The following is a 24,069-nucleotide window of genomic DNA, read 5'->3' as shown; positions in this document are numbered from 1 at the left end:
ATTCTGCTAAATCTATCTATAAATTGCAGGAATGTTTTTTCCGTCAATACTGCCTACGTTGTCTTTGCTGTAATCAAATATATATATTTAATTTTAACATGAAGTGCACTGCTTGAGTGCAGTAAATCAATGGGGAACATACATGTGTACAGACAAGGCTAGCAGCAGCAGCAGTGCCGCGTCAGACACGTTCCTGGTGTGTAAAGACATGCAGCTGACACGCAACAGAAACGCCACGCTCACGCCACGCAGCCAGTGTATGGCCAGCCTAAACCTGTATGGAATTGAACACCTCTGCTGAAGTGTTAAATTCGTTAACGATCATAGGACACGAGACAAATATCATTGTGATATTTTGTGATTAGATTCTGAATCTGCACCGTTCTCTGTCAGGTAAATACAGTAGTACAATGTCTTCCTGTGATGTAGACGTAGCCTACACTGTAAGTCAGTAGTAGGCTATAAAGTGGAGGTGCATATTAAGTGGTTTGGGGTCCTTCTTTAAGTAATTTTGGGGTACAATTGTTACCACACTACAATACCACAGGCCAAGTAATAGCCCGTTCCAACATTCTTCTATTGAACAAATCGATTATGAATTGAATATAAAAGGCACCACTTAAAAAAGAATGACAGTTACATTTTAATGTGCAGTTTTCTGTTGATATGTTCTTTCAACTAACACAAAAACTTTCTGAGTGTCTGTTGCAATATGTCGCAGCCTTTACGATGTGTATTTTGTGCCAGTTGATACTGTAGCTAAAATAAAAGTGTTATGATTAATTCATTATTCGCAATACACATTGCAGTTCACAAGCTATGATAATAATGTGATTCTAATGAATGGTCTTTTTCTTTTTTTTTTTTTTTTTGGGGGGGGGGGGAGATCGGAATGCACCAGCAGGTGGTGAGGTTGCCGTGTCCCTGCAGGGAGCGGGCACGAAAACAACACACCAGTGTATTTAAATTGTTGATTAACTGTATTCTCTAAAGCGCTGAGCAATTCAAACTGTTTTATATGTTGTTTATGTTGTATATGTTTTATAATATTCTGCTATTTTGGCAGAATATTGTCTGATATTCTGCAGCAGAATAGATTCCGATTGCCCTGTTGATGTTATGTAACACACTAATCATCTTATCTGGCTAATTACTGACCGAGCTTCTGACCGAGCCTCTAAACCTCATACACACCACACACCATTGGCTCTGTGTGTTTGTGTGTTTTCTATATGTGGGTTAATGATGCTCAATACTGAGTGGGGAAAAGAAATCTGTTCTTGTCACTCAGCTATTGTACTCATATGAGATCTTCGGGTGGAATAAGCATGCATGTGTGTTTGTTTTCTGGTACCTTGTGTCCAGGAGGGGCAGTGTCTGAGGTAGAAGCTGACCTCCGGCCTCCTGGCTCCCCACTGCTGGAGGAGATCCAACAATAACACCTCCTGAGGGAGAACGCGCTCTGAGAAGAGACAGAGGGTGAGAAAACGTTAGCCAAGCTATTACAGTGTGCCTTATTGTGATTTATACAGAGAAGACAGGGAGAGATGATTCACCAATTACATAAATATAAACATTCAGTTATCATGAAGTCCAATTTAACAGCATTAAATAGGACATATATCTGCCGTCTTAAAAAAATTGAATGATATTATCTAATAAAACACTTCTTAAAACTCATCAGGTTGGGTTTGCTTTTATTTAAGGATCTTTTTGTATTACAAACTAGCCAAAGAGTGTTCAAACACACAGATTTGTACTGTATTGTAAATTCTAGTGGAGATCCGAAAGTTCTTATTGTTGTGCACATGATTAATAAAGAACCCTTGAACCTTGCCTAGCTTCTGAGTTGGTACTCCTGTCTGCTTCTCTAAACTGGTGGCATACTGACCGCCATCTACTGTAAGTAATACATTGATTATGGATAAGTACCCTATACAACCCCACTTCAAAAAATCCAAACTATCCCTTTAAGTGGTTATTTTAACACTGCAAATCTTTTATGACAATTATAACGATTATCTATTCTTAAAGGCTTAATCCCTGATCAAAATGTAAACAAAGGGTTAATCTACCCCACAAAAAAACTACTTTGCTCTATCATTCAAAACAGTTGAAATGATGTCTTGAGACTGTAAAATGTATTTGTAATATTAATATTCTTTATCTCAAAATCATCAATAATGTCCGTGGAATTTACACATTTATGTGATTAAAGCAGACAATCTGAAAAGAAGGAAAAGTCATAGTACTCTAACCCAGCAGCAATATTCGCACAGCAAAATATGTAAATCCATAGCTAACAATACACATACATGTAGACAATGGCTTAGCGCCCACATACACACACACACACACACACACACACACACACACACACACACACACACACCACCCGTGAGGCCAGTTGTGGCCTCTAGGCATGGCCTCTCATCACACAAGAAACTAAATTTACACCCCCATTTATTATGTGCTGCTTCACAGCGTCACCCTCTAAGAAAGAGTATAATATTAGAGCCATTTATAGCTCGGTCACACCACAGTGCTTCACAAACACAATGTGTTATCGTGTTGATCGCTACTTTAACAGCTGTAATGGAATGAATGTAGGGCACACTTTACAGCTACACAGTAGCTCTCAGTGTCTGCATGTGATGGACTGGTCTATTCAGGTTTACAATGACATGCAGTATACAGCAGGCACTTAGCACTCTATTGATTTCACATGGTGCAGCCGTGATATAGGTCTGACTTTGTTTATAATCAGCTTCAAAGCAACCAATCTAGGCCAGAGTCATACTGTGATTATCCTGACATATAATTCCAGATTATAGATCATGTAAATACTCAAAAAGACTCTCAAGGGTGTCAATAGTAATTATATTAGTAATTATATTATAATGAATGGTGGTGAATTATGTGTGTATAGAAATAAAGGTTTGGCTACTGTGAAAACAACAGAAAAACAATAATTATTATTAGTATCTACATCATCATTATACTGTGTTAAAGGTCCTATGACATGCTGCTTTTTGGATGCTTTTATATAGGCCTTAGTGGTCCCCTAATACTGTATCTGAAGTCTCTTTTATATAGGCATTAGTGGTCCCCTAATACTGTATCTGAAGTCTCTTTTATATAGACCTTAGTGGTCCCCTAATACTGTATCTGAAGTCTCTTTTATATAGGCCTTAGTGGTCCCTAATACTGTATCTGAAGTCTCTTTTATATAGACCTTAGTGGTCCCCTAATACTGTATCTGAAGTCTCTTTTATATAGACCTTAGTGGTCCCCTAATACTGTATCTGAAGTCTCTTTTATATAGGCCTTAGTGGTCCCCTAATACTGTATCTGAAGTCTCTTTTATATAGACCTTAGTGGTCCCCTAATACTGTATCTGAAGTCTCTTTTATATAGGCCTTAGTGGTCCCCTAATACTGTATCTGAAGTCTCTTTTATATAGGCCTTAGTGGTCCCCCTAATACTGTATCTGAAGTCTCTTTTATATAGGCCTTAGTGGTCCCCTAATACTGTATCTGAAGTCTCTTTTATATAGGCCTTAGTGGTCCCCTAATACTGTATCTGAAGTCTCTTTCCCGAAATTCAGCCTTGGTGCAGAATTACAGCCACTAGAGCCAGTCCCACAATGAGCTTTCCTTAGTATGTGCCATTTCTGTGTCTGTAGCTTTAAATGCTATTGAGGAGGAGAGGGGGGGGGGCAAGGTGAAGGGTGGGGGTGTGGCCTTGACCAACTGCCATGCTTTGCTTGTTTGCAAGCCATGATGTCTCTCTCTTTCTCATGGGCGGGCAAAGCAGAAAAGGGGAGGTAACCTTTCCCCTTATGACGTCATAAAAGGAAGAGTCCAGATCGGCCCATCTGAGCTTTCATTTTCTCAAAGGCAGAGCAGGATACCCAGGGCTCGGTTTACACCTATCGCCATTTCTAGCCACTGGGGGACCATAGGCAGGCTGGGGGAACTCATATTAATGTTAGAAAACCTCATAAAGTGAAATTGTCATGCCACATGACTTTTAATGGAGCTTCAGTGGGTTTGTGCTTCACTATATCAATATTCAACAAGCCAAAAATGAGGAATATGTGGATATATTATGACAGACTGTAACAAGAAAATATATTTTTTACCCATATACCCCTTTCAATGTGCGTTAAAATTTAAGAATAGAGTCACATCAGTTTAATTCGTCTTTTTATCACCTACCAGTCTATTGGCAACGCGTTGTGTAGATAGACCACTATGTTCTGTTAATGCTTCAGATGAGCTCATGTGCTGCAGAAAGCTGATGCTACAAGGTGGATGCCCATGGAAAACTGTCATTTATACTGTATACAATAGTTATATATACACTTTCTGATGATTTTTTTTAAATTTTTTATTCTTATTCATTTCTTAATTATTCGTGTCTTGTCTTTTATCATTCCTGCCTTGTTTTAATTGTTTTAAATATGTTTTTTTTTTTCCAACTTATCTCATATAAATGTATAGATGTATGGGTGTAAGATGGATGGATGGCTGGATGGAGCACGGATGGACTCACCATGCCCATTCCATACTTCAGCTAAGTGACACTCCCCCTCGCCGGCTTCTTTGCAGTATTCGACAACGTCAATCACTCTGGTTGCCGGAGTAACTGGGACCTCAGTTAGCATCTGCTGGGTGTCATTGAGGTAAACCGTCAGAATCACCTGTAAGCACAGAAACAAACATGTTAAATGTCAGAAAATGTGTTAACATTTACAACCTTAACATTTCAGGAATATGGGTATGAAGGATGAAGTATTTCTCGCTGATTGGGATCAGATAACTAATTAACTAACTAATTAACTTTGCTAACTATTGGTTAACCCAGGGGTGTCAAACTCAACTTCACTAAGGGCCACACTGGAAAAAGAGAATCACACCAAGGGCCAGACATGTATAGTTTATTGACATGTTTTTATTTAAGAGAAAAAAAGTCAAATATCTGTGACTGTATTATTGCATGTCTCATATAGTCTTCTCACTTACAGTTTGGTCGACATAAAGCCCCAAAAAAGTCAAAAAAAAAGTTTCTTAGCCATCATAGAAAAAAATCGCCAAAATATATTGAGAACTTAAACTGAAATCAAAACTCAAAATCTGCGAGGGGCCTGGTTTGGCCCGCTGGCCTTGAGTTTGACACATGTGGGTTAACCCATCAATCAACAAGTTATTAGTGATAACTACTGCTAAATTACTCAGTCCTTTTCCTATCTCAGTAATAAGAAGCAACCTGGCTGATCACATTCTGATGAATGTGGAAAATCCCAGTGAACACAAAAAGATCAGCTCTAACAAACCACCTCTGCAGACTGAAGAAACCTTTAAACACATCAACAAACAGGAGTGTGAATGCAGCATGTCTCCAAAGAGAAACTGTATTAAATCCAACCAGGAACCGCTCATTCAATCTAGAAGGGTTTAAAGTGTTAAAGTGTGGCTTTTTTCCTTTCCTTTATTGTGTTCTATATCTTTTTGTGCACGTTATAGGTTTACAAAGTGAAAAAGGCCAAAGTCCACTCCAAAGGGACTTACCATCTCCAACAGAAATCACTGTTCACAAACTGCTCCAAACAGCTCTATTGTAGTCCAGCCTTTACTCCCGTGACAAACGCTCGTCATTTTGTAACACAATGCTCGCCTAGCTGCTAGCATGGCACGCCCTCATACTCTGCAACTGACTAGCTAGCAGTACTTACTGCGCATGTGCAACTCCCAACAAAGATGGAACAGAAGTGAGATGTCTCACTCCGTAGCTAAAACAGAGAGCTCAACACACAGGGGGAAAAGAGGAGCTGCAGCAATGTGTAGTACAACAAAAAAAAAGCTTGTAACAAGATACAGCCATCCATCTGACTATACAAAACAATGATCACAGCTTTAATGACATATCAATAACTGCTTATACACACAGACACACAAATACAAGTCCCTGTGGGCTCAGGACGAAGGTTTAACCTGATCTAAATTTAATCAAATCAAAACGTCATTGATTTTATCTCTCCATATTTAGTTTGAAATGTTCAGAAATCAAGTTTCTCCAACTCTTTTGTCAGATTGGTTTAAACTAATCTAATAAAATATGAAGCTTTTAGTTTGGTTTATCATTTTAAACATGTCTGAAAAAGCAATAAATGACTCCAGCGTATCAGCTGGGTAGTAATGATCCCCTCTGAAATCATTTTGTTATCAAATCCTCCAAATTCTGCAACAGATTAAAATAGCAATCAAAAAGGACATCCTGTTTTATCGCCAGTGATGTCATTGCCAATGTCATTGGTGATGTCATGTCAGATAGTCAGTCGGCAGTTGAAAGATAAATTTAGGGTAATCTGGGATAGGAACCGAGGCACACACGCTGATACAGATACACTTTTAATCTCAGTGTTGCCTTTTCTACCTCTCTCTCACACACACACACGCACACATTACATTATCCACTGTCCACGTACAAAAGCAGACATACACTCAGAATATATACTGTACACTAATCCACAGCATTCTATACACCTGTCCCAGATCATGTGAAGTAATATCTGCTTGCATGCAGACAGACTGAGCAGGGACACATTCTCTAAAGCTTGGATTAGACACACACATAAAAACACACATGCAAACCCAGCAGACACAGCAGGGGTTTTACAAGACCACAAATCACTTAAAAGTAGGCTCATCGTGGCCTAGGTTGTAATGTTTCTGTTAATTACACATTAGAAAAAAAAGCATTTGTTACGCTAAAGGATGTTCGGCGGAGAGGAAAGGGTGTTTTTCTCTAATCAAATCAGTCAGAGTGGCTTCTTCATTTGAGGCACATATCAACAAGATAATCACTAAAACACTAAAATATTATTATAGGTATTATTATATATTATAATAAAAATGTTCACTCTAAATGCAATACACACACACAGACAGACACACAGACACATACAACACATGTAGAATAGCAAACTAAGAATGTTTCGTGAAAATGAAGTCACAAGTGCATTGTAGTTCTGATCATTGTACATTTGAACATAATAAACTCACAATGAGGACAATTTCTTTATGCCTATCAGCGAAGAAGACTCACAATACAACAGTGTGTGTGTGTGTGTGTGTGCGTGTGTGTGTGTACACACATACACACACACACAGACACACGCAGAGGCAGATTGAGTTGTGGATCCTAAATTGCCCCTGGAGCTGAATGGACTCTGGCTATTTTAGGCATGAGAGAGAGAGAGAGAGAGAGAGAGAGAGAGAGAGAGAGAGAGAGAACGAGTGAGACTCTATGCAGGCAAGAGTGACAAACAGCCTCCCTGTTAGTGTGTCTGCTGCAACAACAAAAAACACACCAATGCTCATTTTATTAGTTACTCCAGGGCATGTAAAAACAGTGTCTGCATTTTAAGGGGGTTGGCAGGACGGCACAGTGGCTGGCATACATCCTCTGAACTGAAAGCCCAGCCTGGCTCCCTCTGCCTCAGCCTGACACTAAACAACAGTAAAGCCCTCTAAAATCTGTGCTTTCTTAGCATACACTGCCTGTCACTGTAATGTTAATTTGACCAATTGCATTGGTAAAAGTCATAAGTTAAAAAATTCATAAGACGTAAGACATAACGCAAGTTCCAATCCTTTAGTGATATATACAGTATAAATACATTTGATTCAAAATAAAGTAAAGCTATTGTGTCTCTCACTCACCAATTGTTTGGTTTTCCTGGTTCTGAGCTTCTTCTTCTTCTGTTTTCTGCATTGACTCAGTTTGAGGTTCTTAGACACAAACACCAGTCGCTCCAACACCAGCCCAAAGAAACGCTTCATTGGAAAACCATTGGCCAAAAAACACACACACACACACACACACACACACACACAGTAGTGTGTGTTTTGCACGTGCGTGTGCCTGTGTGTGTTTGGTATTGAAGATAATTAGTAGAGTCAGAAGTGGTGTCTTTGTAGGAGAGTGGTTGAAATGGGTGAATGTCAAAGTGTGAAGTGCGCAAGGGTAGGAAATACAAATATGAGAGTGTGTGTCAGTGAGGGAGGAGGGGAAGGGTGGGAGTCGCCTTTCAGTAAATATGAGGAGAGGGAGAGAGGGTGAGGAGGAGAGAAAAAAAAAAATCTGGACACTTTTCATGCCTGTTATAGTGGGAGTAGATCGTGATATCGAGCTGATATTGGTTTTTATTACAAATCTGTTACGGTCCATAAACACCGTCCACCTCTGATATGATGGAGGTGCTTCTGTTTTTATTGTTAAAATGGTTAAGTCAGAGGTGTGACATTAAAATCATTTGAGTCTGGTGGGAGGAATTTTCTCATCAGCCTCGAATGTACAGTTATCCTTAAGAGGACTCGTGGACCTGCACCAAAATCATTGCCACTATACTGTATGGTTGTAACCCAGTTTACGGTTGTAATAGAAAGTTTACTTTTTTGTGATGGTGTCTTCATCCTAACAAAATAACACTCTGGGGATAACCTTAAATAATTGGATTTTTCTGGAATTTTCAAACTTGCATTTTTTTGTAATACAAAAAGTGATGAACCGCTGAAAATACTTGTCGAGGTAGATTAATGTTACGCTCTAGATCAGTGTCTTTTGTACATTCGGTGTTCTTGCTCAAATGCATATAAGGCCATACTTTTATTCATAGATTTGTAATGTAGCCAGCGTCAATGTCAAAATTTTTCATTTACCGAATACTGTACAACATTTCTAGATTGTTACACAACTAAATTGTTGATAAGTTCGAGCATGTGACAACTGACTTGTCGAGTCTTAAAAAAGTCCCAGACGTTCCGAGGCCAAAACTCTTCTTTTTTTTTTTTAGCACTGAGTCCAGCCGAGCTGGAGCCGGCCAGGTCACTGTGGGTCAACACTGACACCTTCACTTACAAAACCATTATTGGAACAGCACTGAAACATACTAAGGTACTTTCTTTAACTGCTACTTAGAAACTAATGGTGTATGAGCTTTTTATTTGAATGTAAAAATTATTAAATTACTTAAGCCTGATTGTAGGAAACAACAAGCAGAAGTTATATATTTAACGGTGCTTTTATTGTATCATGTACACTCCAAGCAAGGTAATTGTTCAAATAAGAAAACGATAAGTTTATATATATTTCACAGACGATTACTGTAAAAGGATAAGAAAAAGCCTTAATGCTACTCTGAATGACAGACATGGCCACCAGCAGAGTCTAGACTTAAGGGAATGTAACTAAAAAAAACAATTACTTCTTTATATTATAAATATCAACATGGATATCAGCATTATTATATTATAATAAATATATCTGTAGGCCCGTGTGTGTGTGTGTGTGTGTGTGTATTGGTTGGTTACTGTGGTGTGGTGTGAAGCTGTCCAGAAGCAGCAGTGGTAATGCTGGACGGGAGAGATTAGAGAGCCTACACTGATATACAGCAGTATGACTGCACTGTTACACACTGACAGACACACACACACACACACACACACACACACACACACACACACACACACACACACACACACACACACACACACACAGAAAACAGACACAACAAGCCTTCTATTGCATCTATTGGAATTGACAGAAAATCAGTAGACAGTGCAGAGGACACCTGATATACAAGAGTTGAAGAAGACGTGATGTACCATAACTATGAATTACTGTCTATCGACATTACCATTCATATGCTTAGTAAATAAATTCCTTAACACACCAACAATAAAAAAAACAATGTCCCCATCTCCTCTTCTCTTCACTCATGACCTTTTTGTCGCTCCTGCTCACGTGCACACACACACACACACACACACACACACACACACACACACACACACACACAAGCAATAATAAATCTTCAATCACAGATTAGTTCTCTCGTGGCTCTGACTGATATTTATGTCCCACAATCTTTTAAAACTGCTGCCAGGAGACGCCACACTACACTACGACCCTTTACTTTAAGCACATCACAAACCAGAATGAATTGAAAATGAAAAGGGTGAGGTAACACTTTCCATTAGATTCATATCAAAACAGTAATTTGAGTTTAGTGGAGAAGAAGCAGTGGTTTTTTTGTTTTTATAAATGATAGAAGCACTTTCTCGGACTGCCATATTATTAACAAAATGTTATTCCACCCATTACAGACAATACAACCAAATACTGTAACAGATTTACACACATCACATCACATTGAGTTCAAACAGTAAAGTCAGTGCAGGAACAAAAGATATATACTTTTTAAAGTTAAAAAACTATAAACTATTACTATAACTAACTACATTTTTGCTTTTCTGTACAGGAATACAAAGTCAGCTGACCAGTGAATGTGTGTCTCGGTAAAAGTGGTGGAAAAAGTCACACGGGCGGGCATGACACCACGCTCATCAGCTGTCACCAGCTGCCCAGTGATAGGACAACTGTATAGAGGGCCGAAGTCACACCAAAACCAGGTTCTGTTCCAGAAGTAAGACAACTTCATTCAAAAGCCCTTTGACATTTGTAACAATGCTACTCCAAATCCAGCCTCGGAACAGATCCTTTCTCAGCAGCACATTGTGTGTTTAACTATGTTTAGATAAGGGCAGTCATTTCTTTAAAATGATCAAATGTCATCGTTTACTCAATACTTCAGTGTTTAGCTGCAAACACCATTTCCAATAAATCCTTGAGCGAGCTATAAAGTCACGGCTCGTCAACAGCGGGCACGAGCGTGGCCAGGTTAGCGCAGTTTGTAGAGCAGGCGCACATATATTAGAGGTGTATTCCTCGACGCGGAAGGTCCAGGGTTCGAGTCTGACCTGTGACAATTTCCTGCATGTCTTTCCCCTCTCTCTTCCCCTTTCATGTCTAGCTGTCCTATCCATTAAAGGCGTAAATACCCCAAAAATATATATATAAAAAAAAAAGAAAAAGGCCGTGCGCGAGCTGTTAGTATATGTCTGTAGTAACAGAGACAACATAGACGTTTTCAGACAGATTACAGCTAAAAAGTTGAGAGAATGAATTGACTTCAGAGGAGAGTGTTGATGATTTCAATTTTCATACAAGCTGTCGTTTGTGTATATGCTAACACAGTAGTCATTGTTTCACTTTGTTAAAATCACAAAGGTTTCAATTTCTTATTGCAACAGCTGCAGTCGATGCTGATTTGTCTTAGAATATTATAATACAGTATATAAGATATATAATATATATATATATATATATATATATAAGAATATATATTCTTACATGTATAAAGACTGATGAATAAAAAGATGAATGAGATTATATTAAGTTACAAAAGCTAGCGAAATAGAGGGTAGCCGGGAAGTGAGGTCATGACTTTATACAATATGCTTTAAAGCAAAACTAATTGGTTTTATTTTTGTGACTGTGAACTATGTAACAGATATGATTGGATAGTGTCCAGGCTGCTGTAGTTTTTTTTTGTTTGTGCTAGTAAATCATTGTAAATGATGATGGACTCTGTTGGGATCTGGGGTGAAGAGTGCTTATACCCGCTGTGCCAACTACTCAAGGAGAGTTGTCCTCCTGGGAGTGAAATAGTTTTTCGGTCTGTGCCATCTGTCAGACTGTTGTTACGCTTGCCCACTGACTCTTCCTATGTGTTTTGTTGCAGTTCCTAAAAACAGATTGCATCTCTTCTTAGATATTGGGCTACACCTGAACTCTCTTTGGTCTTGAATAAAATCAGGAAAGATTATTTAAAAGCAGCTGGTGGACGCCCAGATGATCTTAATTTAATTTCGGAGACATTTCAAACAACGGTCTGCTCACTACATAATGATGCATTATGGGAGGGTAGAGCAGCTTAGTGTGGGAGTGGAGGAAACCGTTGCCATTTAAATAACACACGGGAAGACATCCTTTTTTTAGTCAGTGCATCAGTCAAAATTAGGAAAGTATTACACGCTGAAGAGAAAATAGCTCTGCCATACTGTCCTTTCAGTGAGGCTGCTTCAAGTAACACCTGCTAATATACTGGAGGGATTTGCGAGCTTAAATATAGAGTCAGATACATAGTAGCACTCTTTGAAGACAGACTAATGAGTCTATATAGTGCCTTTACAATTACACTTTAGGAACTGGGTTGTCACTGTTATGTACAGTAGAGCAATGTACAATGAATAAACAATGGAATGAGATTTAATCCCGTTCTTAAGTGAATGTGCTTCTTAAATCACCATAAATACAAATAAAACGATGCTCCGGTGTCAGACAGTATCTGTGACAACAGAATAACAGTGACCAAAAAAGTTTAACTATTTGAAGACATTTAGTTTGAAGCTCATGAATAAAAACGAACGAGAAATACAAATCCCAAAGTAAGACAAAAGGAGCGTAACTTCCCTGTTGGCAGAGTGTGTGTGTGTTCCCCCACTCCCACTGCGGACACCCAAACACACTCCCACACATACACACAGATCAGTCAGCGCCGTCTCTATAGGAACTGCATGTGACCAGTGAAGCATGGGCTTTCAGCTCATTGAGAAAGAAACAATCCTTACACTTCTGTAAGTCAGTACTACCTCCTACTATGCATGTCTCTGAATCGTTTATGTTAATTGGCATAATCTAAAAAAAAAAACTCCAGAACAACCTCCCAGAAATCCCATAGCAATCTCAGTGAGTCGGTAACAAATAGTGCCAACTTGCCCAAAACAGATCAATACTTAGGCCTATCAATTATTGAAACAATTTCAAGTTCAGAATACATTTATATCACCCTGCAAAAGAAACTTTTCTAAGAATCTATTTTTTCCTATACAGGTGTGATCCTTTAGAACTATATATATATATATATATATATATATATATATATATATATATATATATATAAATATATAATAACAGCAAACCACAAGATTATGAATGTGTCCGATGTACCTCCCGAGTGGGCTCCATGCTAATACTGTCGGATATACTGTACTTTGTTGTGCTTAATTTTGACAGTTAGCATGTGCTATATTTAGTGTTGAAACCTACGCTAAAATTGAGAGATGACTAATTGTAGCAGCTGCAATGTCAAATGTAAATTCAAAATGCTATGTGGCTAAATGTGTTAGCTTTGTGAAGATCGGTCAGATGAAATAAAGACAACTCAAACACAGCAGTGCTTTGAGCTAAATGCTAACCTCAGCATTCTAACATACTCAAACTGACAATAGCAACATGCTTGTATTTAGCATGTATAGTGTTTACCATGCTCACAGTGTGTCAGCATGCTAACATTCGATAATTAGCACTGAACACAAAGTGAGGACAGGCATGTCATTAATTGAATGTTCATTTAAATCTATTTTTGTCATAAACCAAAGCATTAAACACATTACAATTTTGACCTGATGGTGAGAAGCCACCAAAGTTATTACAATTCATCCTGAAGAAAACATGATGTGGACCAAATTTCATGGCAACCCATCCAACAGTTGTCATGGACAAAGGTGTCTCTCTCTCTCTCTCTCTCTCTCTCTCTCTCTCTCTCTCTCGCTTCTGCAGTAAACACATCTCTATATCTTCAGTGTATTGTCCAAAGCTGACAGCAGCTCAACCCAGCCACAAAGCAGTGTAGTGTTTTCAGTGTGTGTGCGTGAGAGAGAGAGAGAGAGAGAGAGAGAGAGAGAGAGAGAGAGAGAGAGAGAGCGAGAGCCTTGACCTTTGGGAGGATGGAAACAAGAATATGGTTTGGTTTATTTTACTGTTGGTTTGCAGGTACAAACTATCTTATGACTGCGACATGAGGGGGCTAAGAGATTTTTTTTTTTTTTTTTACAATACACTTAACCTTATTTTGTACTATCTTTAATTTTTGAAAACTTATTAAAATGCATGCACTTGCTTTTTTAATATTTTTAAATGGCAGAGTAGTAGTGTCTGAATGCATGTCCATGTTTATTACATATGCAATTGCATCTCTCTAAAAATGTTTTAAACATTTATGGATGAGCACTTGCATTGCGCACGCACGCACGCACGCGCACACACACACACACACACACACACACACACACACACACACACACACACACACACACACACACACACACACACACACACACACTCACTCAATAGTGTCAAGACAGCCAGAAGAAAAGCAGGACTTCTGATTGAACCCTTCCAAATAAAAGCCTAATTGATGAACGGGATGGTATCATTTTTGAGTAAAGCAAATGCAGTGAAAGGTGGTGAAAATCACAAAGGCATTAATTCATTGCCAGAAACAGTAGTTATGTAGAGATCATGAAGCATAAATATATGTTAAAGGTCTGCAAAAATTTCACACACAAAACATATACTTCTCATACCAGACAACTTCACAGGATGTTTAGCAGCAGTCTCAAAGTCTAGGACATTTCACTGTGGAACAGATTTTTCTACTATGGTGCCGATTTTAGAACCACCTACACCAGCATAATAATAATAATAACAATAACAATAATAATAATAATAATAATAATAATAATAATAATAGAAAACTGTTTATTAGTATTTGTACAACTGACATCTTTCTGCTTTGGGAGGATTTTGTTTTAAAATATTTGATAATTGTTCACCTTCTGCACGCTTAAAACCCCACACGAGGCTCCCTTCATTTGCTATTGAAAGTGGGCTTTAAGGATTATTAATGACAGGCTGAAAAACACAAACTCCAATAATTACAGCACTAAACCCATAAAACCATGCATAAACTATACACTGTTAAGTTGCCATTTTGAAACCAGAGCACACAACTTCCGGCTTTGTTCTTTTTAAATTTGGCTAATTGATACAGCTCAGACACTGAGTAAATCACGGGGGTTTAATGGTCTTGAAACGTTTGTTTCTCTAAAGTAATTGAATACATATTTACAATTTAACTCATGCATACAATTTAAAGCGTCTTGCTTGGCTACATTATGCATTATCTTTCCTAAGTTTCACGCCCACTGCTTTTCCGAAATTGACGTGAAAATACGCAGCTTATGACAATATGCTGTAAAAAGTTATAGTGTATAAAAGTTGTTTTAATTGTAGCTGATAAACTTGTTCATAATGAATATTTCAAGTGTCATTAGGTAACATGTCAGCTTGCCGTTTAGGCTCCACGTCCGCTTTTTAACTCAAAGCCCCCACAACTGTATAGCTAGGTTAGCTCTGAAGTCTTTAGCATTGAGTATGTTGCTGTTAGCCAAGCCAAGGCGATACATTTTCTACGAAGCATACCCCGTTTGATACATTTCATCAATGAAAACTCACCGGCAACATTTCTGCTGGTCGGTCCTCCTCCTGTCCCGTTAGAAAAACAACTTTCTCCTCCTTATTTCCCTCTTTCCTGACCTTACTTCTTCTTTTATAGAGCTTTTTCGGTCTCTTCCTCTGCTTTCATGTAATTTTCCATACATCCAAATTCTTTTCTTCTCTCTCCGGTCAGATATCCAGATGCTCAAAAAAACTAAAACTCCAGCTCCTATCCACTTTCCTCATCCAATCCCTCCCTCTTCCTTCCTCTCTCTCTCTCTCTCACACACACACACACACACACACACACACACACACACACACACACACACACACACACACACACACACACACACACGCCTCTCTCTGCTGATTTACACCGGCAGAGGAAATTGGAGTGGAAAAGCTGGAAACACCAGTTGTAGTTTCCCTGTTAGAATGTCACTGATTTCATCCTTTGGTCGATCAGCAGGCGGTCCTCCGGTTTGGTCTGCATGGTAAACTGGGTCACCGTCCCGATCGTCTCTCCCATCTGCCCCCTGTCTCCTCCTCCTCGCGATTAATAGCCTCCAGGTTCAGTAGAATACGTAGCAAAAATAGTTGGTGGAACAATTCCCAATATAAAAAAATCAATATTATTTTCCGGAGATTTGAATTGATGTTATTTTGAGTGAGAGCGCCCTCCCTCGGCTGTGAGCAGCAACAATGTGTTCCTACAATATTACAGCTAACTTGTGACAGTTCAGTGTTCCAATTTACAGTAGCCGTTATGTAACTCTAGCACACTCCATTTATGTGGATAATTTTTATTTCACCACAATTAATGGTGATTTCAGTATAACGTTATTATGTGTCATAGTACTTTCTTAATACAATCCTATGGGGACTTCTGGAGTTTTCCATAATGTACAACTCTCCTATTTATTTTAAATCCAGATGATTGTCTTCTGTCTTGATATAATAATAATAAATAGCCCTCCATCTGTAATTAAAATATTTTATTAAATAATAAAGATAGCAGTTTTTGACTCCACATAACACACACACACACACACACACACACACACACACAGCGTTGTGCAGCTTACAGCGAGTTTAGAGATGTTCAGCTGTCATATATTCAGCAGATTATCACAGAGTATCACAGAGCTGTCCTCTGCTGCCAAGGACGAGGGTGGGTGGGTGTGTGTGTGTGTGTTCTGACTGATCAAGTGACATTGTACAAACCATAATAACATGGAACATAACATTACAGTAGTAACTTTGCATTTTTTAAGTATTTGTCTGACACTCCCTATTGCAGGGCTTCGTCATTATTACTGTATAATAATGTGTTCAACCTTGAGAACAGAAGTTGATTTACATCAGCGCTGAAAAACATTTCAAAGATTGATAGTGTTCTATTTACATTTTAATCTATGTACAAATTACTTAATTACAAAGTTAAACTATCTGGCAGGACGTTGCCGCCCTCTATTGTCTACAGGAACTACCAACACTCAACTTAACAGGGAAACATTTGAACATGACCACTGACTACTGCTGAAGAGGAGTGAATATTTTATTTTCATCTCTGTATATCAGTATATATACTGATATGGTGGCCGGTGTAAAGTTTGTTTAATTCACTTGAAGTCTAGCATTAGAGTTACTGGTGTCAAACTAATGGTATCTGTACACTCAGGCGTTTTGCGGACATATAAGTGACTGCCTTTTGCCAACAAGCGGCTAAAGTTATTGTTCCCAATTAGCATTTACCAAGAAGACTCTTATTGGTTAGAAAACTTTCTACTTAGTTCTTGTTGGTGTGTGTTGTCTCTCTATGTACTACTGTTGCATCACTCTGTACAGCACTCTGTACACTTTCTTCTGACTATGAAGTCCACCTTACTGCCCTAATGTCTTGAAAACATGCTCCAGGATTTAATGTGAAATCAGCCAGCTGTCTCTTTGTGTGGACATGAACATGAAGGAAAGCAGTAATGAAAAGCAACATTGTCAATACATGTCTTCCTCAGATATGCATTAAAGAATCAAGTCTATAACGCAAAATGATGTGCATTCATCCACTGGAGCTCTATTGTTCAAGGTTAGTTCATGTGCGTTGTTGTCAGGTCAGTCAATAAAACCAATCAACCTTGAATTTGCTCCACGTGGTACTGTCGCTCTACCCTGTTGGCCAACACACACACACACACACACACACACACACACACACACACACACACACACACACACACACACACACACACACACACACACACACACACACACACACACACACACACACACACACACACACACACACACACACACACACACACACAACTGAGGTCAGGTCTTAGCATCACATTGGGCAGCTGCCATGTTACAGCTACAGCCCTATACGCAGTCCAATTTATGTGACCTGGAACCGTTGTAGAAGCAGCCTGGCAGTTTGCAAAGCTTCCTTTAAAGATATTAACAAATTGTTATTTCGGAAATACTATATGTCACATGGTTTCCACTGACTGACATTGTTGTCTCCGATCAGCAGGTTTCTATTATGCAGTCTGATTATGTATTCAATGTGGATCTGATCAGTACTACACTAGTTGTCTTTAAGTGGCTCTTAAATCGGAAATGATTTTGAGAATTTGATCAATTTTAGGCAAATAATGCTTGAAAATGAAATAAGTATGCCTAAATTCACATTGCAGACAGACACGTCTTACTAGAATGAGGATGCTTTTCAAAAGAAATTCCCCAACAAGCAAAGAGTTACATTACTAAACACTTTAATTTTCCAACAAGACTACTAGATTTGTTTTCCTAGCAGACAGACATTTCACAAAGAAACACTGTGGAATCAATAAATAAACAACAAGTACAAATAGGTAGGGCACAGGGAAAGAAAAGAAAACCTATAGAAAAATAATAACGTCACAAAAGACCCAACAGCATCTTACGAACACAGCAGCTGACCAGTGAGCTAAGTAGGTACAGAGCCGGGGATAGACAAGGAACTATGGCGACTGGTTTCAGCGGCAGCCATGTTGGCTCCACACAGGAGACTGCCCCATTATTACATTTAACTGTTTAACAGCGACGAAAACACAGGGCACCAACATTACCTACATGTTTGTATCACTAAAAGCTCCCTCCTACTTTGTTAAATGCTATCTTATTTATTTACCATCTTAAATAGTACATGCTGCTGTGTCTGCATGAAGCCTATCAGACAACAGTACATTCTGAACTGTTGTCACATCAATACCTCAATTCAACTCAATATAAACTATGCTAAATTGTTAGCAGGAAGACTAATATCGCATACTGTATGCTGCCGCTCCATCATACACTATGTTGCACTAAATTGTGTATGCTGAAGAGATGTATCTCAATGACAGAGTACATTTAAATCAAATCAATTCTGTTATCAGCATTTATTGTAGCTGCACATGTAACAGTGAATTGAGAAAGTAACCTTCGGAATAAATGTTTTTAACTTTTACAACCAAACAAGCTTGATTTCACAGTGACGACAGCTGAAATGAATTCTGCTTGACTGTGGGGTTTCCCTTTAATGGGCTAAGTGTGTGTGTGTGTGTGTATTGTTGCTACATATTAAGGTGAGGTCACAGACCATAGAGCAGAAACTAAAAAACACCTCCACTTTTTTAAGCTCATTTATGATGTAAAATGAGACGTCGGCATATCTTTTTAGAAGACTTTCAGAAATTTGACATGAGGTCCCCAAACATGTCCACTTTCCATTGAACAGCCAAAAGGTGAACGTCTCCTATGAAGCTGCAGTGAAGATGTATGGGGTTTGAGATTCCTACTGTATAGAGCAGCTCTGTCCGTTGGCATCTTTGGTGCGCAGACACAGTTTAGGTTTGTAGCTTTCCAGGTACAGCAGCTGCTTGGAGTTGAACGCTCCGCGACGCTTCCTGACAACATGAAAGAGACATGCTAAAAACAAGAAACAACATTTCTTAAAAAAAACAATGACAGGTGTGTGAGCAATTGCCAGGGATGGTACTGCTAAATATGACATGCATGCATGAAAAGACAGAGCTGTTGTTGGTACAATCAAGTAAAATGGAGAACAGTAGGATCAGTATTTTGTACTCACAGTCTTATGAAGTGCACAGCATCTTCATATTTCATCCCACACTCAATTAGAGCCAGGGCCACCAACACAGGAGCTCTGAGGACAAACGACAGATAGATAAAAAATGTACAACCATCTGTTTGGGCAACAGTTCTGTAGCCCTGTATGAAGCCCCCCCACCCACCCTTTATAATAGTAGTTCAACTCAGCTTGTGCTCTGACTTTCGGCTCTAGCTTTCCTTTTTATCAAGTTAATGCCACATTTTATTTTGGGCCTCTGTAGCTACAGATCAAAGTGGCACGGCAGTAGCTGGTATCATACCATTTTGAAACTCTAGTACCACAGAGCTTTAAACTGTGCAACACTGCTACAATTGACAAGGAATGCCAGGTTTAAACAACAAATGTTGTGCATACCTGAAACAAAGAGTGAAACAACACTGACTTGGGTCGACACTATTCATCTTGGCAAGCCGTTTATATGTAATAAACTCAGTATGTTAAATCCTGTGTCTACTGCATACTAACCGTCCTAATCCAGCAACACAGTGCACAGCCACACAGGTGCCAGGCTCTTCTCTGAACTTTGTCTGCAGCAGGGTCAGCCAATCATCAACCACCTGTTCCGGGGGGGCAGAGCCATCGTCAAACGGCCAATCCTGGAGGGGGATATCGAGTCGTTATTTGATCTCATCAATTTTTGTTTTCATGTCCAGAGTCGACCCCTTAAGAGGTTTCTGTACTACAGAAAGATAGTAAAATAACTTCCATGTAGAGCCCGACCGATAAAGGATCTTTAAGGCCGATATCGATAAAAATATTTGGTGATTTAAAAATCCAATATTCCGATAGATCGGCCGATATATATTTATAAAAAAAACGTATCCAGAAATGCGTAACAAAACATAAACAGATTTCCCTAACATTAGTTATTTGTAGATGAGTCCTCACTAAAATATGATAATGCAGTTTAAAAATAAACTTGTTTGTTTTATTGTCACAACAGAACAGAGGAACATCAACATATATTAAAGTTCTGATAAATAAAATGTATAAAAATGCAAACTTAAGATATGAAACTTAAAGTCCTTTGAACAAAAAAAACAAAAAAAACAAAGAGTGTTGCCAACAGGGATGTTGTAGAGCGCCCTCTAGTGGACAAACTGTAACGCCAACACTCATAACATGGTTGAAGGGTGTTTCGTCCGTTTTTATTTTATTTTTTAAATATTCATTTATAATGCCGATACCGATAGTTTGGAAAATGCCTAATATCGGCCGATAATATTGGCTCGCAGATATATCGGTCTGGCCCTACTTCCAGGATCCAGAATGTTCCAGAAGCGTCGATAGTATTTTTTTACTTGGACATTGTTTAGTTGCTATGCGTAAAGATTCCTGCATCAGTAACCGTAACCTAAAGTAAAGATCAGCTGGTGGCTTGCTGGGCCTACCGCTTCTAGGTTTCTTTGCAGATGCACTGGAAGAACACCTTTTTTTTAACTGCTTCTGGAGGCATTTGGTTATCTTGCAGAATATTTGTGCTTGACTGAACAGAAGTTGACATTTATGTATCTTAGTTTGATAACTATGTACATTTGATTATTGTACTTTACATTGTCATTTTTTAAGACTTTATCTGGTGTGTATACTGTATATGTCACTTACCAGGACTTGTATACTTTCTTGTTCCACTGGGGTCTTGTCATATGTAGCAGCACACACTCTCACCAGGGTGTTTACTCCATATGCCTTTAGATCCTGCACATCATAACACACTTTTTAACATAGCATGTCACTGTTGCTCCCTCTGTAAATAAACAAAAAGGAAGGATACAAATGAATCAATAAAAATGTGTGCTACCTCTATAAACCTTCCCAGCTGTGCATTGGTGGGGTTGTGTGTGATGAGAAATCTCAGGCAGTCATAAGAGATCTCCACTGGAGCTGGTCGGTTCATTTTTAGACCCTCAAAGGTTTATCAGTACAGGGGGAAAAAAGATCCAAAACGTGTTGTGCTTCAAATAATAGTAACCACAACAGACAGTCTCTCCAAAGGAATCAGCGTGAAAGTATTTTGATTGTGTAAAATAAAAAAGGACAAATAAAAAATGTTTTCACTAAAAGAAAAATCACTTCATTTAATTTCCCTAACTAATCTGTATGATGTATGGGCAACAACTGTAAATATGTTATCCCTTTGGTGACAAAAAGTCTGAATAAAAAAACTAAAAAGTAAAAATGTTCTTGAACAGAAATTAGGGGTTGTGGCGGCAGGGGGTGGGATCTAAAATTGTCTTGGCAATGAAGGAAAAACTTAAATTGGCTTGGTTAAAAACAATTAAACTCTAGCACATTTGGGATCTAAAAGACTGCAGAAAGGACACCCAAAGTCCAGGAAAAAAAGATCTGTCCTTCCTTTCTTTCAAATTTGCTAGCCCATTCAGAGAAGACTTGTACGAATCAGAGTAGAAGGAGAAAGGAGACGCAGGCAAGGAGAAGAGCTGTGAGGAAACTCCTGGGATAAAACCGAAGCCTCTTCTACTCCCCAGGACAAGTGACAGGCTGAAGGTTGGCTTGTCTTCATATGGGTTGAACAGGATGGCAGTAAGGACCTATGAGGACATGGAGATGGTCATTAAGGTATCATTCCATATTGGGTTTCGCTTGTTACTTTATTATGAATATGATCTTTTTGTCTACTGACCTATTCTCAATAAAATCTTTTATCTGTGATTCTAGTGTGATCTGATAACCAATGCTGCATGGGCTGCTCGCTTTCATAACTTCATGCACATGTTACTGTACTGTAAATGACTAGATACATATATGGACATGTACTTAAATCAGTATTGGTATCACTGCTGATTCAGTGTACCTCTACTCTCTGCTGCCCGTAGACTGTAACATGGTAAAAATTGAGTTTTTTTTCATGATCTACCTGGTGAAAACCACCTGCCTTTGTACTAGTGGTATCTCCCGTTCACTTGTCCACAATAAGCAGTAGGTGCTGGGCTTGGCAAAACTCCCCTCCGAGCCTCGCAAACGCCATACATGTGCAGCCTGAGAGAGACAAAGTAATGAATTGCAATGTGTAATGTGTCGCTACTAATTTGCACGGTATTACGAGAGGGGACTGTGTTGCAGTGACTGGTGGTAAATATACTCACTGCGATGAGAGCTGAGGAGATGGTTCATTGAGCGGACACAGGAAATTGTGACGGCTCCGGGATGTAGACACACCATTGATGATGATGCTGCTTTTCTGGGTCCTGGCTGACAACGGCCCGCTAGCGTGCTGCTAACCTGCTGCGTAAAGGAAAATATGTTGATATTGCTCAGTTAACGTTGCCTGGCTTTACGTTAGCTCCTCCCTGCACGTGTTTATGATAACATGTTGTGACATCCAAACGTGACAATTATATTAGCTAATGTTGCTATCCTGTATTATAAAGCCCGAGTAAAATGATCCACCAAGTAACGTGTATCTCTGCATAACAGGACATAACAAAAAATATATATGTGTGTATATATATATATATATATATATATATACACACACACATATATACACACATACCTTAACTCTTTTTACATGAAGTTTGGCGTGACATTGTGTCTGCACACGATTACAACTGTTTCAGATCGTACATAACAGTTAACGGTAGATTAACGTTACTGCGTACACATCGCTAGAAGCTAACGGTAAATATCTAGCTACCCCGCTAGCTAAGTTAATTATGTTATTGCCTGTAACCTTAGCTACAGCAAAAGCATTATCCATGTTCAGAATGCATAGCAATGTACGTTAGCTCGGGCGATGTTCTAACGTTAGCTAAATTACAGCCAGCAGCTAACGTTAACTGTTATCTTAACGTTACTGGTGGTTGATTTTTAAAAGGCACATAGCGTTGCATTACTGTAAGTTATACCGTTACCACAAAGGTTAGCTATAACATACCCAGTTTAAGACAAAATTATTATTATTAGAGGCTCCGCCGCCAGCCAGGTCATTTAAAACCACTAACGTTAACTGACAGCGAAACACAGTGGTCTCGTTAACACCGGTAACATTAGTTACACAATAAATAACAGTTGCTACATCGACATTAAAACATACACACGACGGACTGACATAGCTAGCTAGCGTTAACGTTACTTACAAAACGCAGTAGTTCCACGGAAAATCCAGATACTTCTAATGACAGAGAAGAGTCTGCAAAGGAGACATGTTGAACAGAAATGTCGAGTTAGCGACAATAAACAACAACACTTCCGGTCGCCGGCTTTCAATAATAAAACAGTTTTTGTTTTTTTTTGAAAAATCGTAAATATTGTATTTTGTAAGTGCATTTCCGGTATATTCAGCCTGTCTCCTGCTGGCTTGACGAATTTCAAACAAATCACTGTAATGCTAAACAATTGCTCTGCTGAAGTCTTACTTCACATTTATGTTGCTTTATTTTACAAAAGTGCTATTTTATGCCTCTGCAGCAGAGTAAGAGAGGTGAGGTTTATTCAGGCAAGTAGCTGCAACTTTAATTGATTGGTGTTGATATTATCTGCCCTCTAAATGTCTCACTTTTATTAATCCAGGCGTAAATAAAATTTGAACTTTCTTAGTAGCCAATTTATTTAGGCTTAATATACTGTATGATATTATAGGCTGCACGCAGGCAAATTGTAACTGCCAGCTGCTATTGAAGTCGTTGCTGCCATCTACT

At 38.8% G+C, this 24,069-nt stretch overlaps 2 protein-coding genes across 7 annotated transcripts in view; both read right to left on the bottom strand.

The window, feature by feature from the left end:
* The window catches only part of LOC144535351 (apoptosis-stimulating of p53 protein 1-like), a 48,607-nt gene extending 32,861 nt beyond the window's left edge, over positions 1–15,746 (bottom strand). For both annotated transcript variants that reach the window (XM_078277774.1, XM_078277775.1), the window contains exons 1-3: positions 15,268–15,746; positions 4,558–4,705; positions 1,355–1,462 (exon numbers count right to left, since the gene is read on the bottom strand). In XM_078277774.1, the coding sequence (XP_078133900.1) occupies positions 1,355–1,462; positions 4,558–4,705; positions 15,268–15,276 (265 nt within the window). In that variant the 5' untranslated portion in view covers positions 15,277–15,746. The remainder of the gene's footprint in view (positions 1–1,354; positions 1,463–4,557; positions 4,706–15,267) is intronic.
* A 2,263-nt stretch (positions 15,747–18,009) lies between these two features.
* LOC144535366 (protein tyrosine phosphatase type IVA 2-like) lies at positions 18,010–23,597 on the bottom strand. 5 transcript variants are annotated; one of them, XM_078277799.1, is made up of 8 exons: positions 23,509–23,597; positions 22,516–22,654; positions 22,287–22,408; positions 21,210–21,960; positions 21,014–21,106; positions 19,874–20,004; positions 19,367–19,441; positions 18,010–19,203 (listed from the first exon to the last, which is right to left on the bottom strand). In XM_078277799.1, exons 4-8 carry the CDS (start codon positions 21,303–21,305, stop codon positions 19,122–19,124), a joined length of 477 nt encoding a protein of 158 aa, XP_078133925.1. In that variant the 5' UTR covers positions 21,306–21,960; positions 22,287–22,408; positions 22,516–22,654; positions 23,509–23,597; the 3' UTR covers positions 18,010–19,121. The 5 variants fall into 5 exon arrangements, with proteins under 5 accessions (XP_078133925.1, XP_078133921.1, XP_078133923.1 ...); XM_078277795.1 differs by having other exon boundaries at positions 18,010–19,181; XM_078277797.1 differs by having other exon boundaries at positions 18,010–19,181; positions 22,305–22,408.
* Between the last annotated feature and the right edge of the window lie 472 nt (positions 23,598–24,069).

The sequence above is a fragment of the Sander vitreus genome, chromosome 20 (assembly GCF_031162955.1).
Source record: "Sander vitreus isolate 19-12246 chromosome 20, sanVit1, whole genome shotgun sequence".
In the NCBI taxonomy this organism is placed as follows: domain Eukaryota; kingdom Metazoa; phylum Chordata; class Actinopteri; order Perciformes; family Percidae; genus Sander; species Sander vitreus.
Note: the sequence above shows the minus strand (reverse complement) of the source record. Positions and strands in the feature narration are given on the sequence as shown.